The sequence below is a fragment of the Hirundo rustica genome, chromosome 13 (assembly GCF_015227805.2).
Source record: "Hirundo rustica isolate bHirRus1 chromosome 13, bHirRus1.pri.v3, whole genome shotgun sequence".
NCBI lineage: Eukaryota > Metazoa > Chordata > Aves > Passeriformes > Hirundinidae > Hirundo > Hirundo rustica.
In genome coordinates, this window is record NC_053462.1 from 14,876,982 (window position 1) to 14,892,739 (window position 15,758).

Below are 15,758 nucleotides of genomic sequence, written 5' to 3' on the forward strand. Positions count from 1 at the left end.
AATTTATCTATGATATAAAACAACAGATTTTTTTTTTTTTTTTTTTTTTTTTCTTGCATGTCACTCTCTCTTTGGTTTGGGATCTTCTCCAGTCCCCTTGGTCTGTGGTAGTAACCCCTTTAGAAATAGCATGCAGATTTATTCCCCTGGCCCATCCCCAGAGGATTACCCCAAAACATAGAAAACTGTTGTGGTTTTTTTTTCTCTCTCGCTCTTTTTTTTTTTTTTTTTTTTTTTTTTTTTTTTTTTTTTTTTTTTCTGATTTTAAGCTTTATTTCTTGAGGGTCTTAACTGTATTTTACTTGGCACAGGAAATGTAAAATACGCTAGATAAAAGCATGAGGGAAAAATTAGACCAGTCAGCATGTTGGCAAACAGCTATTTCTTCAGTGTCTGCCGCCTAGAAGGATTTGAAATCTTTTACTCTAAAATGGTTGTACGTACATAAATATAGAACCCAAAACTCGTGTTGTAGCTGATTTTGTTTCAGCCTCTTTGAGGGATTAGGGACAAAGTAGGAGCCACAAGAGAATTGGACAGGGGCACCCACTAGACTCGTGGGCATTGGCTTTGGGGGTTAAATGCACATGTTTTAGAGGACAGAAGTGACACTCCCAGGCATGCACCCCTTGGTGTTGGAAATTATCATCCACACTGGCCAGTGTGCCAGGTAATTATCAAATAGTTGGAATGCAATACAGAAATCTTAACTTACACACAGACTTTACAAGTGGTAAGTTCAGTGAAATAAATTTAGACTGAGTGCCTCTTCCCTGACCTCCTCATTACAGAAATATATCTGTGGATCTTGGTTCCCCTTTTCTAGGCTGGGTAACCTCATTAACGTAACAAAAATAATCAGAATAAAAGAAAACTGACACTTTTTAATTAGCTTAGTTTTTGTTTTGTTGTTATCTCTTTCTGATTCCAGGCATTGTTATGAGTAGGGGACAAATCCATTGAACATGTTAATGACAACAGCAATTCAGGCTCAGAGTGGGGACATTTTGTAAGTGTTTGCAGTCTTGAGTGTGGCATCCCAACCTTCCCTGATGGAGTTTCCAACAGCAGTGTCCCAAGAGGATGGTGGAGAACAGATTGCAATATTGTCAGCTCTTCTGATTTCTCTGCGACTTTTGCAGAACATGCTTCTTCTTAAAGCACTACTTCTTAAGAGTCCTGTGATTGCACATGAATCACAGCTTTCATTTAAAACACAAATGAGTCTCTACTTCCTACCAGCAGCAGAGAAAATGAGATCCCCCTGAAGAGTCTAAATCAGGCAATGACAAACAAGGCCCTAACACATATTGACTTAAACAGTATGAGTTTTTACACGTGTTTTTGGGGCTATTTTTGTTGGGTTTGCATCTCTTCTTTTTGTTGGGAGTGGGTAATATTGTTTTTGTTTTCATTTGCTTTTGAATATTTGGTAAAATTGTGACCATGCTGACCAGAGCTCCCATCCTCCACAGGCTTTATTCTTTTACTCCTTTTTCTTGTTGAATCCTTAGACGTGATGTCAATTGTCAAGCACAAGCTGGGTACCTCCCAACAAGTTGAGGCCCCCTTTTCCCCCTTGAGCTCATCCTGGGCCATTCATTCAGCAAAATGCAGTTGGGAAGAGTTGGGATGTGGATATGACAGCAGGACGTGGCTTTGTGTCATTTAGCCTCTGCAGACAACTGGGTTGGGCAAACATGGCTTGTTGTTTGTTATCCAAAGCATTACCTGAGGGGAGGGGGGAAATAATATCGGTTGATGCATGTGGTAAGAAATTGTGCAAATATATCCTTTATTTCTGCTTGGTTCTGTGCAGTCATATGTTAGGCAGACTGAGGTTCTTTGGGACGCAATTTGATTTTTTGATTTGGCTTTTGGGATGTTTAAGTGGATTTTTTGTGTCTTTGTTTTTGGATTCCAGTTCTGCTTACACTTGCTTCGAAGAGCTTTTTGCCTTGTGGTACACCCTTAAATTAGTAAGTTGTATGCTGGTGTTTGGAGCAATGCAGAGATAATTTGTAATGTGGCATAAATATTTAAAGCCCTGTATTCCTTCAGGTCATTTTTGATTTTGGTCGTTGCCGTTCAATACAGCGCACGTTCCGTGCCGCTGTTGAGATGCTCCACGATCTTCTGCCGGGGACACAAAAAACAAATTGAATCTAAAGTAAATAGGTTTCTGCTGCCAGTGCTGGTTTATTTAAGTATAATTTCTCTTCCTGCCACGTTCTCCACTATTGCATTGCAATGAGGGAGTGACTGCTCACCCTCCTTGAGCTACAGTTCCACAGCTGTGAAGCACAATAAGAGCACGCTCTGAGGTGAGGGAGCATCAGGTGGGCGTGGGAAGGAGCGTATCAGTCACAACTACTCGGGAATGCGTCTTTGGAAAAGGATCTTTAGTGGGAAATGCATGCTACATGGTTTCCTCAACCTTTTTTTGTCGTGCCTTGAAATGGGGCTGTGTTAAGATAATTCCCATTCTCTTTAATGGCTTTTTTTTTTCCTAATACTCTCACTATTCCATGCAAAGCCAGCCCAAGAGCACAAGCCTCATTGCTGCACTCCCATCAAGCTGGGCCCTCACCAAGCCCAAAAATCGCCCTGATTTTTGTCAGTGCAAGCTCAGCACTGCTGTGTTCCTGCATCCATATTGCCCATATCTGGAAGAAATGGCTCCATACGCACAGCTGTAGATGCGCGTATTGAGCAAATGCACTGCTCTCTGTGAGTGTGTTCATTCTCTCCTCTACACTTGTACTCTCCCTGTCTAAGGGCAGGAATAAGTATCTGTCAGAAATAATTTCTTGTCGACAGACTTACTGCCTCCAAGGGATTTGAGTGCCCTTTTGGGGAGCCCGTATCTTATGTTACTGGCTAATATCCTGTATTTTGTTTGGAGCAGAGGGACTGAAAGCTTAGAAACCCCCTAAAAATAGAGAATTTGTCCCTGAATATTTATTCTCAAAAATGTCTCCTGTTTCCTAGAGTTCATTTGTGTGTACATGGCAGCTTGGAACTGTGTAGCCCAGAAAATAGTTAAAAATGCAGAATTCTTCTCCCCTGTAAATAAGGGGGAACACATCTTTCTGTCTCGAATCAAATACACTGTTTGGTTTAGTTTAGTTCAAAACCAAACGTGGACGTTCACAGCAGTATCAGCCCAAGGTTTTCTCCTGCCTTCATGAGTTACACAGAATGTGTTTATAAATCGCAAGGAAACTTTTGATGAGCTCTTAGAAGTTTAGAGTTCGGTTAAATTGCGGGTTTTGAAACTTGGAGCTTCAAACAATATTTTTCACAGCTCTGCTGATGAGGCATTTCATTAGCATTGGAGCCTACCCTGGCCGAGAAAATAACTTTTTACCATAGGTTCCTTGCATGCATTTAATCTCCTTTCACTTTTATTTCTTCCATCTGATGGAATGTATCACTCTCCTCCCATCACTGGTGTTGTCCAAGAGTTACTATGTCACACAACACAGCATCTCTCACTGCACCACAAAGGCTCGCCGGGTCAAAAAGAGCCTGTTAATTTTGCACTCAGAAAAAATTTAATTACTGTGTAGAAAAATGACGCAGAAAATCCTATCTTACGCTACATTTCTAAGCCTCTTAAAACCGTTCTATCCCATGACTGTGGGTTTGCTGGTGACAAATGTTTTATGGGCATATTTTAGTAGACACCCGTCTAAAATCTGGTCTTAATAGTCAGATGCTAAATTGGAACCAGAGCGGCAGAAAAACCAGATTTGAAACGTGTTTCTAAGGGTTTGTTTTTACTTTCAGTTGAGACTGCCTTCTCTCATCTTTTGTACTGCTGTCAGAAGGGCCACTCTCATGGTTGTTCAAACTCCATGCTTCTTGACAGGAACAGTTGGACCCCTCTTCAATGATTTTCAGATGAAACAGCTTCCAAACCTCCAGAGCTTTAACTTGTAGTTATTAGGCCCTTTGAAATAGCAGCACATTAATCAGCTGAAATCAAGTGGTCCTTTCTCCAAGGCTGTGATATTGCTGTTGTCTTTTAGGTAGAGCTCTAGTCTAAATATTAGTTTCAAGAGCTCTTTTTTTTTTTTTTTTTTTCTTTCCCTCTAGATAGGTCTATTCCATTCCTGTTTCTATTTTGATCATTGTTTTAGAATGGTGTGAATTAAAGTGCTCACTTCTATAATAGGCTTTTGTACTCTCGAATTGCATTAAAAGGAGTACTGTAGAAAACTCGTTTCCACTACTTTAACTCTTAGTTTAGAAATTGGCTGCTGTGCTTTTAACTCCTCCCATGCACAGTGTGAAGCCCGGCAGAAACAGTATCAATTATGTCATGGATTTTGTCTGACAGAACTCGGTCTAACAACAGGAAACATTGAAAAAAAGAAATGGTTTGTTGAAACTGGATCATTTGAAGCAGGGCCATGGTTTGTGTCCCTGACTTCTGTGGTACTGGGAAAGTGATCTGAACCTGTTAATGGATTCCCTTGCTGGTTTGTGTATTTGGCAAAAGGCAGACTAGGGATGGGGACAAGAAATCAGGAAGATACTCTTCCTTGCATTAGCCATTATTTGCATCAGCAGCTGAGGCATTCTTGAGTTTTGGCAAAAAAAAAATATTGATAAGAGAATAATTCAGGGAGCATAATTCAAGACCTTCTCCCAAGCATAAGGTATCACTGGGGAGAGAGTAAAAACACGCATGATTGAGGACCTTGTCATTTGGGAAGTGGGTATCTGTGTCACAGGGCTGCTGGTGCTGTGGTCAGTGTCAGGGAGCTCCCTGCAAATTGATAAAATAGGACACGGGCCTGCTTGGGATCTGCTTTGAAAACTGATGCTGCAGAACTACTCAAAAGGCTGTTAGAACAACAGAAATATTTCCATTCGCTCTATAAACACACTCTGAACTTTTATTATGTACTGTATGTTCACAGCAATCATTTTCCATACCTCCGAGGCTAAATAATTTCTGAATAGCTGAATCAATTTGTCTTGTGCCTGTGTCATGTCACAGTAATGAAAGTTCCCTGTACTGTGGCAATAGCAGCAAAGCAGCTCTTGTCAAGGGGATGTGGGAGCTCTATCAAAGCTTCACTGTCTGAGTTATAGCTCAACAGCTGATTAACCAGTCAGCATTAGAGAGGAAGAGACAGCATGCCTCAGCTACCCATTGAGCCTACTGTGAGATTTTGTAATTAAGTTTGAAGTTTTGTTTGAGGTCTGAAACTTAATAATACACAAAATGTACTGTCAGATCTAAAATCACCAGGGTCTTGATTTCGTAGCTTGCCTGAATGACCCGTGATTGCAAGGTTGTGTTGCACTTGCAGCCGAGCAGGGTGATGTTCGCATAGGATGGTGACAGATGCACTAAAATTGGGTCAAGTCCTGCAATTGAGTGAATGAAGAGAGGTTCTTCAAGAGCTTCATTGACTCCTTGTAGGACTTTGCCTGGCTGGCTGCTGGTGGGGTCTTTTTGCTGCATCAGGAGAAGGATGAGTTTACTCATACCCCAGGGAGGTGGTGCAAATGCAACCCCCTCCCACGGGCTGAATGTTTTGAAACCTGGAAACAGGAATTTCTATGAAAGGGATTTACATGAGGATAGGATGTATTTTCATATGTGTGTCTTTGTTTTTTAAATCTGTGTGTGCCTGAGAAAGACACCTGTGGAGATATGTGCAATAACAGTTCCTCGTTCTTTGGAGTGACATTTAGGGTAGGACAGAAGCTGTTATCACCTTCACTTTGTCTTAAAAGACAAGCATATATTCATCCAAGGGAATTGGAATAGCTTCAGAGGAACTTGTTCAGGTTAGAACTTTTCATTTATGGGAGAAGTTTTAGCTTGGAATATCAAAATTATTAAAGGTTTTATTAGCTAAAGTTATGCAGGACTCCTGTAAGACAAATCAAGTACCAATTCTTGGCCTGGATTCATGTGTTTCTGTTGCCTTGCTTACATACTAAATGTGGCTATGTGAATCATTATCACTTCTAATTTTTCAGTATGTTGAAAAACAGGATCAAAAAGAGAAAAAAACAAACCCAAAACCAAATTGTCTTCCACATTCCTCTGCTGCAAATCAATAGCATGGGGATATATTGCCTGGATGTCAGCCCATTTTATAAATGAATATATCTCGAAGATTGCTTTACTGGCCAACAAATGCCAAGAACAGGATGACAGTCTAATTCCTTGCATAGCAACAGCTAACATTAAATCAGGTACACTCCAGAAAATACTGTTTGGGCAAGGTTATGGATACAGGCGTTGTTTTCTGGTTTGTGTTTGGCCCACGGTAGGTATTAACTGGCCATTTGTCTGATGTCACACAAGGCTTTTTGTTTAGAAAGCTAAAACAGCTGCTGTCTTGTGGGAGTGTAAATTCTCACACTGCTGAATGCAATGGGGAGTGTTTCTTTGGTACAGTGTGGTTACTCTTTCAGGTCCATAACACAAAATACATTGCCATAAATATCCCATTCTACAACTGCCAGCATTGTCTTTATATGTAGTATTTGGCAGGCCAAGGATTAGGGGAGGTAGATTTAGCTTCCTCATCACCCATAGAGTTTTCCCTTTGTTGTTGTTTGAGATTCTTTTACTGGATCTGACTCATTTCCATCTACCTGTACTATTCTAAAAGCGTGATCATTGCTTCTGATCAAACCAGCCTATTTTGGGGGAAGAAAATCAGAAAAATGTGTTTGTGCCTTGTCTTTGAAGGAGATTGCTTAAAATAGCTTCAAGTTGCTACCAGCATTAGGCGGTTCTTCTGGAAACACTATGTATGAGTAGAAAAGGAAATGGGATCACAACATACATTTTATGGCAGTTCTGGATTTAGTTTATTAACTTTGCATTGCCAACCCCTCCAGGTTTGCAGTCTGTTCAGGTGGTGTTGGTACTTGTAAGATAGGATTGTAGTTTGGCTTGATACTTTTTTTTTGGAAAATGCTATATGTTTTTTAGATTCCCATCGTGTTATTTGTGTGTTTTGCTTTTCCAGTTTGGCTTCTGGTTTTGCTTTCAGTGGGTTTTGTCAGATACCAGTCCAAACACACAGATTTATACTGGGTTTTAGGAGAAGAGACTCCAAAGAACCAGTGAAATCAGGATATCCGTTGCTGAAAAACAGCAAGCGTGTGAGAATGGAGACTAGACTGACTGGACCCTTTTCCAAAATAATGCATCATGTGCAACCTAAACCTTGCCTCCTGCAAGGTGACAGTCCTTTGTGCTGCTGTGCCAAGAGTATAGGTGGATTGATGGTGAAGATGCATTTGCTGATCATTCCCTGTGGAGTGACAAGGGCGCTCCATGGCTCCTGTTGCACAAGAGGAAGATTCTCTTCCCTAGCCTGCGAAAGACCTGCTGGCAGTGAGGGTTTGATGGAGTAGAGCAGGTTTACCTCTCTAAGTGCATCTGTTGTACACCAGCACTGAGGACAAGAGGCTCTCAGGTTGGAGGGGTCCCAGGAAGGAGTGGAGAAACCCTTTGGAGTGACCTCCTGTTCATGGCCTTCCCCAGGTACAGGGGAGGAGAAGCCAACAAGCCAGCAGCCTAATGAACTCACACAGAACAGAGGGAGCAGATTTCCGTGCCAAAATAATAACAATCTGAATGAGCTTAGCAGAGATTCAAGGATGGATGTGCAGAGTGATGGCGACTAACAGCCTTTCTTACATGTCTCTCTTTTAACCCTTGTATGTATTCTCCTAGGTATTTATGATCACAGTCTGGACCGTGGAGCTGTACATGGTGCCCCTGGCTTTGCTGGGGCTCTTTGCCTACAATTTCTCCCTCGTCACAACAGGGAAGGTCAATAATGCCCAGGATGCCCAGGCAAGTAGAGTGCCACTACCATTTCTGGCAGCCCCTGGTTTGCCCCTGAGCGAAGTGTCATGCGTTTTAATGGCATTAAGCTGGTTGTGTAGCCATTCTATTTCAAAGCTGCTGAAAAGAAACCTCAGTTCTCCCAATTTTCATTATTCAATTAAAGCAATAAACCGTTCAGAGTAGTAGAAGATGAGAGTGTGTAGGAGGATTTCACTTACCTAAATAACTACAAATGTTTTTTGAGTTGAATTAAGAAAGATTTGCAAAGCAGCAAGTTCTTAAAAGCCATTTTCCTCCTGCCATTGCACTTTGCAACACACTAATGATTCATGTTTTACAGAAGAGGAAAGTCAATAGAATCCAAAAAGAGAATGTAGTTCTTTTGAAGCTTGTCCTGTGATCTGAGGTCTTAAGAAGCTTTTCTTCCTCCTTCCCACTCCCAACTCTTAAAAGACAAATATTTTTTTCCCTCCCCCAGAAATTTAGCCTTTGGTTTTTAACTTGGGAGAAATAAAGTTTTAAATACATAAATAATCAAGAATACAGAAGTGTTAAATACAGAAATAACCAAGTGTGAAAAAGTGCTGCTCTTGGGATATGAAATGCTGTTTGATGTTGACCACTGTCTTTACTCCCATAACAATGATAAGTAGAGCTAAAAAGGAAAGTAAATTCCTGAATGTCCATAATATTCTGGTTTTAAAAGAGAAATAAATACAGTAATGAAATGGAAGTCAAAGGATAGCTTCCTTCTAACTTTTGATGATTTCTTTTAACAAGAAATGAAGCCATGAAGAGTACCTTTATGAGTACTCTTCATGGCTTCATTTTCAACGAGTCAAGTGAATTTTACACCAAGGCATAATATCCTAGAATTTAAAAAGTCAATGGCTGGTTTATTAGTTTTAGTGTGAAAATTTGCTCCTAGTTTAGTTTTTGTCCACTCCCACATGGAAAGATTCTTAGAAAACAGGAGAAGTTGTGTTATCCAGACCAGGGGAGGTTTAATTTGAAAACATGGTAAAAGAAATGCCTTTCTCCAGTTTCAGGCAAGTCCAGAATAATGCAAAAAGATACTGTATGTCTTCAGTGACTACTTGATTTCATCAAGAAAAGCAGAACTTCCCACGTGGGAGAATCCCAGGCAAACAGATGTTTTTGTTTTTAATACAAAAGGCAGTAAATAATAACAATCATAACTTACACAGAAAAAAATATGCAGAGAGTGCCTTCCAGCCCCTTTTCTCATTCTGTGGTGAATTTGTTGCAAGTTCAGGTGAGGGAAGTCTCACATAAGACAGAAAAACTGAGCAGAGCATCATTTAGGTGGACAGTGCAAAAAGGCTATTTCTAAAAATACAGCTAATTGTGGTAATACTAAAGAAAGGTCCAGCAGGAATTTGGCTCTTTTCCTGTTGCACATTCTGTAAGCAGTGCCATGCCATGAAATTTCAGGGATGCATTTTGCATAAGCAAGATCACACGTCTGCCAAAGTGCTTTGCAGGATTGGGATCATATGGAACAAGTAGTCAAAGTGCCTTTAATATTACCTGATTCCTTTTTTATGTGTGCCTATGATTCTAACCATCTGTAGGTCAAAAATAGACAATCAGGTGCTAGCCCCAGTCACATCTGTCCTGCAGATGAGAAAAGGTTTTCTTCAGAATGCCAATGCTTTTTACACAATCATTTATTTATTTTTTGCTTCTTCAGGCCTTGGCTGGATATTCACTGCCTTTGGTTTTTCTGTGCCAGCACACACATTTTGTGTATACAGAGGAATGCAAGCAAGAGTCTTTGCAAAAGTGAACCTCAAATTCTCTCTGATTTCTGTGTTATAAAATGTGAATAACAGTATTAACCTTGTACTCCTGATCTACTCGCCAGGAGGCTAAATTCATGAATATTGGTAAAATGTTTTATGATTTACAGATGGGGAGCTTCTATAGAAATTTAAGCCATGATCAGTGTTAATTCAGCTCCTCAGTGTATTCCAGAGAGCCAAAGAATAAATCTGGCTATCTGAACTCCCAGTACCTTTTACATCCTAGATGCAACTGCTTTTCAGGGAAAAAAAAAAAAAAAAAAAAAGAAATTAAAAACCCCAAAAGAGAAACACCCAACCCCCAAGAAACCCTAAATCCAAAACATCTTTTTATTGTGATTCCTCACATTCTTTGCATGTTTTCTGTATTTAAACTTGTAGTACGCAGATTCAAATGTAGCTACTAAATAACCAAGGAAAAAAAAAAACCTAGAGGACCCTGTTAAAGGCTCATTTTATTAAATACTTGAGTTGAAAGCCAAGTGCTCCTAATTCCGAGCCTTCGCCAAGTCTTTTGTTTTCTGTCCTACCTGTCAGCACAGAAGTTAAAGGAAGGAAATAATGCTGCATAGAAATCTGACTGTGATTCTACGTGAGATTGATTACGTTCATACTAATGTGTTTTCTAAAGTCTGATGCTTCAGTAATGGCCCTAAAGGGAGGGAGCAGTCATTGTGGCAGTGGGGATGGAACAAGTTGAGTATAGAGTCCTCAGCCTTGACATACCAGTTGGTTCATTTGCAAGACTGAGAACAAAGCTGTTTACAGATAGCAAAAGTTGGCAATGTGTTTGAAAGCCTGTTGCCTTCAGATTACTGGACACAGCCACTAATGCTTTATTTAGACTTAAAACTTGTATAGGGTATTGCATGCTTTGTTCAGAATATCACAAAAAAGAAAGGTCCTTGAATATAAAAACGCTGTTTTGTAAAGGAGAAAGTGGTGGGATTTTTTAATGACTTTCAATAGAAGTTGGAGAAAATTGTATAGTGAAACCTTGTGGGAGTATCATAAGCTTTTTGAGCATTGCCTGTCACTAAAAAATAAGTGTTGTGTTTTGTAATATGGACATCTGCTTCTGCAGGAGCTTATGGGCTTGGATGAAGATGAAGATGAAGATGATAAGGTAAGCATATCTCACAATTGTGTTGGCTGGAATCAGACTGAAGGTGGGGGAACACCAACAAATGATCTCTCCATAAATCTTCACTTATTACTTGCATTAACTGGGAAAAGAGTTGCGAGCTCTTTGCTGCTTGGCCATTTGGAAAGTAGGAGGGGATGGGTTTGTGTAACATTCCAGTACCTGTGCCAGACCTGAACACCAAGTGAGTGAACAGCCCCGGGTGTGCCTCCCCCTGTGGTGGGCGCACGTTTGTGAATGTGCACCTTCAGGGGGGTGTGTGGCTGCAGGAGGTGCAAAGGTGTGCACAAGGATCCATCCCCCCTCCCTGCCGCTCCGAGTGCTGGATGACATTCCCTGCTAACGGCTTTCCCCAAACGATTTGGCATTTCCACTTCGGTAGGCCAGAATTGGGGTGATTTGTGGAGGGCTGGTTAGAATTTTCTCAGCATTTCTTTCAGAGCCTGGGAAAAAAAGCAGTTTTAGTTCAGCGGCTGAAATGTGGAAAGAATTGGAATTGGCAAGGCCTGTTTTTTATTTTATTGGAACATACTTACTCATTCTTCTCACTGTGAAAAATTCATTGGATTTTTTTCCAAGTTTATCAAACCACAGTGACAAATGATAAAAGGATTAGAGGGCATGACATATGAAGAAAGATTAAGAGAACTTAATGTATACAGCTTGAAAAAAACATAAGTAAGTGAAGGAGGATCTGATAATCTATAAATACTTTAAAGCTAAAAGGTGAGGAATTATTTAACGAGCAACAGCATGCAAAGGAACATTAGCTGTTAGGAAGAAAATGTTCATGAGGGGATGTGAAACTTTCAAATTGAATACTAAGTTAATAAGACTCTTCTTGAATATTCTGTATTTTAAAAATGCTGCAGTGAAATTGTTGATCATTAAGAAGTAAATCAATAACATGGCTAGCAAGTGCAGCTTAACTCTTCTCAGTCACCAACCCTAGGATTGAAGCTCAGTGGACTAATTGATGGGAATAATTATTTAAATTTAACTTGCTCTTCTGCTGTGGTTATATTTTAATGAGCAACCAGAAATCCGTCAAAGTCATAAAGCGAAGTTTAGGCAATCCAGTCAAATTACAGGTTTCTTGCAACACACAATAGCTGTTTAAATGTTCTCATTTATAATTTACTCTTCTCATAGTAAAATTCGTCAGCTGAATGGACCAATATCTGAAACTCATCAGAAGTTGCTAAATGAAAGTTGCGTCTTTTTCAAAAGCATACTGGGTATCTGTAAAAGTCAATAATTTCTATTTAGTGGGTACCTGGTTCTAGACACCTGTAAATATTATTTGTGTGATGCCTAAAGGTGTAACTTATTCACTGGAACAATCCCATTTACTTTTTTAGGTTTTAATATTCCTGATTTTCCCTTGCAAGTGCTGAGGTGGGAAAAGAGAAGAATGTATTAAATAGTTATCAAATCCTCTGTTTCCTGTGGTGTGCAAGAAATTCGTTGCTGCAGTTCTAAAATATTCTAGGTTACATTTTCCCTACATTTAACTCCAGTGACTTTGTCTCTCTCTACAAATACAACTGGGTCACCTCAAGATGGATTTAATGACTTTGGGTTTTTACCTCTCCCCCAACCAGCTTCACTGTCATTCCCTTTCTTGGTTTATTTTAACTAAGAGTTCAGGTTTGGTAAAACTCCTGCGAGTCAGTGTTGAGCTGTTGATGGTTTGACCCTGCCATTTTGTACTGGTAGCTGCCTCTCTCTCCATTTCACACACACTTCACGACTCTGGCACAGAGAGCTGGTGGCACTGGCTACAGCCTCCCACAGTAGACACTCCCAGGAGGCTTTCTCATGGAGATAACACTTCACATCCCAACATTACAGTAATAATTCATAATTCATTCTAATTGTTATGGGTCTATGGAATTCTGACACACAGTTGCCAGAAGAGACAATTGCCAGCCCCTACATTTGTCTCATGTCCAGTGCTGTGCAGAATTGCCCTAATGTCTTTGCTGTGCCTTGTGCACAGTGATGGGCCACGCTTGCACTCCCATGACTTGCATCTTCAAATACATTAGATTATTCTAAGTCACTTTTCCAAGTCTGAGGGTGGCCAATGCTCTCTGGGGAGTGTAAGAAAAATGTAATTTTATGACACTATCTCATGGCAATGTCAACATTTAAACAGACAACTCTACTTTAAAAAGAAGTCTGTGTATTTTTTTTTCCTCCCTAATACAAGAGCTCCCAAAGTTGAAATCTGCTAGTTGGGTTGTGGTGTACGAGGTCACTGATTCTGTTTCCTGTCATCCTGCTGTATCAAAATACTCTCACACAGAGCCCTTCTGGGTTCTGCTGCCTGTTAGACATAACAGACCGCGCTTCTGGGAATTGTAACACACCCTCGAAGAGATGAACTGTTTACAAATTATAAATACACAGACACTTAGTTCAAAAACCCAAGAGCAGATTAACTCCCTCCACCTAGACTATCTGTCTTAAATGACAGGGCTTAATTGCCGACTCCCCCATCCTTTCCCCCTCTGCCCTCCCCACATACCAGCACGGAGGGCTGTAAAAGATAGCAGTGCTCTGTCCCTTTGGCACGAGCTCTTCAGTGGATAAATGCCTTCTGGGATTTGTGCCATCTTGGACACGGAGTTCAGGCTGTGTCCTGTCAGCTCTGGGGTCTGTCAGGCTGAGTAAGGATTGTTTTAAAATTACATCACTGGGGCATCTTTGGTCTGCCAGTAAGAAGGTATAGACAAGCTGAGTGCAACTCAGTTTCACTTGTCTGATTGTTGACCAGTTCTATTTATTTTACCTCTTTTTTTTTTCTGTTTCTGATAATGACTGTAGCGTTTCAAGAGCAGACAGTTACCCTGTGAACGATTGTGTCATAGCAGCTGACTGGAAAGAGCCTTGGAGTCTTCTCCATAGTCTGAATAAAACTTTACATCTCCACAACAGACAAAACTTAATTTAGTACTATTTTCAGGTCTGGTAACTGATTCAAAAGAAAATCAGAGACAAAACTAAATCAACAACAATTCCTGTGTGGGGTTTTTCAGGGGGTTTTTTTGGATAGTTTCTGTCCTGTGGTGAGCCAGTGTAGTCCTGCTTGGCTAGTGCAATGTAACAGGGAAGAATCAAATGATACTGTGGCTTTAAGCCAAGTTATTTGGCAACTTCCAAGAAATGTTTAGTATTTCATGTACTGGAAAAAAACCCAAAAAACCAAACAACCAAAAGTGGTAAAAAATTACCAAAAAATAAAAATTCAATACCTTTAATGTAGGAAATTCTCTGTCAAAAATAGGTACCAAAGATATACATAGTTTTATCAACACAATTCAAAAGGACTCCAGTCGAACAAATTAAAGTCAAATTCATCCAGTAGCAAACAGCTGACATTTTCCATTTGAGTTAGATTCAGCATGTGGAAACCTTCCGTATGGATCTTATTTGTACGGGTGGATTACGATGAAAATTGCATTAATTTTCTCCGCAGTAAAGGTCAGTAATTGAAACATGAACCAAGAGTCTATTGTGTAAGATGCTATATCCCCATACTTAGGAAAGGTCATTCAAGACAATATCATCTCATTGTTTTCTTCCCTGGAAGTTTAAATAATTTCATTAGTTTTTTCTTTTTCTCTTCAATACAACAATTGCAATATAATATTTCAACATCCCTCATTAAGATTGCTGAAGAGAAATGATGGCAAGGACTTGAAAATGCCCCTTGATACATAGGATATGTTCAGACTGACAAGGAGCATCCATATCCTCCACAAAATAATGGGGAAAAACACCCAGTGCAGGGTTTGCTTTGGTTTTGCTTTGCTCTTTTCCTGAGAGCCTTTTTTGTGCAAGAGACTGGAAGTTAAATGATCTCTTGTTAAGTCGTATTTGCACAGCAGCATTGTCTAGGCCTGGTATTATCCATAGGCACCCCATAAATTGTCACAGTTCTTATATCAGTGCCATGAGCCACCCATTCCTAGAGTTTAGAGGTGATGGGGGAGAAGAGTTGAAAGGAGGTTCTTGCAGAGGACTTTTACATATCCTCACAAGAAACTTTAGCAGCCCTATGGCACTCCGGAATTCTCCCTCTTAGAATTACCTACCTAGATGTAGGTAAAAGCCAGCACTGCAACTTCTCCAAACTGGAAAAATACAAAGTAGCACTAGGCAGGTCATGGGTCCAAGCACATGAGCCTCAGGGAGTTCTCCTCCCTTAAAAATTCCAGCCATTTAAAATGTTAAATTTTATTTTGAATTGTCCAGATACATGAATAGGTCTCTCTTTCTCCTGTACCCCAAATTGCTAAAGATCATTGCCTAGATTATAGATGATGATCCAGTCGTTTTAGTCTAATAACCACGTGATTGTTCTTAAGTCTCATGTATTTCCAGGAGAAAGCCCTTATTTTGACAAAATTTATTTTCTCTCCCTTTCCATTTTTTAAATCAAGGGTGACTGATGACTTTGTATCTCCATTCAGGATTGATTCTCATTGCTTCTTAAGCATGTGTTTCTCACCTGAAATGAGTTTTATTCTATTGTGACTGCTGATATTACTTGAAAAGTTGTGGCAGTGCTAGTGGACTTCTGGTTACTTTACACATCTATGAAAACGTGAGCAAGTACAGAAAATGCTTCTTAAGCCCCCTGCATTTCATGCCCATGCATAGAGAAAGAAACTGAATTATGACCTAGGGTTTTTCACATAAGATTTTTCTTGGGCTTGGCTTACGAGACTTTTGCTGGACCCCTGTGCATGGGTGAAATTCATCTAGTGTTATAGGCAGAGAAAGCGCAGGCATGGCTGAACAAGGCATGGAGGGGACATTTCTGCCCTTTCAGGGAGTGTTCCCCAGCCTGAGCTACAGGATGATGTGCTATTGCTTTCCAAATGTGTCCTTTTAAGACCAATGCTGCTCTCCTTCATACCAGTCTGAAGTGATTCTG

At 40.2% G+C, this 15,758-nt stretch overlaps 1 protein-coding gene across 17 annotated transcripts in view; it reads left to right on the forward strand.

Annotated features, from left to right (window-relative positions):
* Window positions 1–15,758, forward strand: part of MCTP2 (multiple C2 and transmembrane domain containing 2) — a 149,819-nt gene that overhangs the window by 119,194 nt on the left and 14,867 nt on the right. For all 17 annotated transcript variants that reach the window (XM_058422360.1, XM_040077311.2, XM_058422356.1 and 14 more), the window contains 2 exons: window positions 7,724–7,846; window positions 10,751–10,792. In XM_058422360.1, coding sequence (XP_058278343.1) covers window positions 7,724–7,846; window positions 10,751–10,792 — 165 coding nt within the window. The remainder of the gene's footprint in view (window positions 1–7,723; window positions 7,847–10,750; window positions 10,793–15,758) is intronic.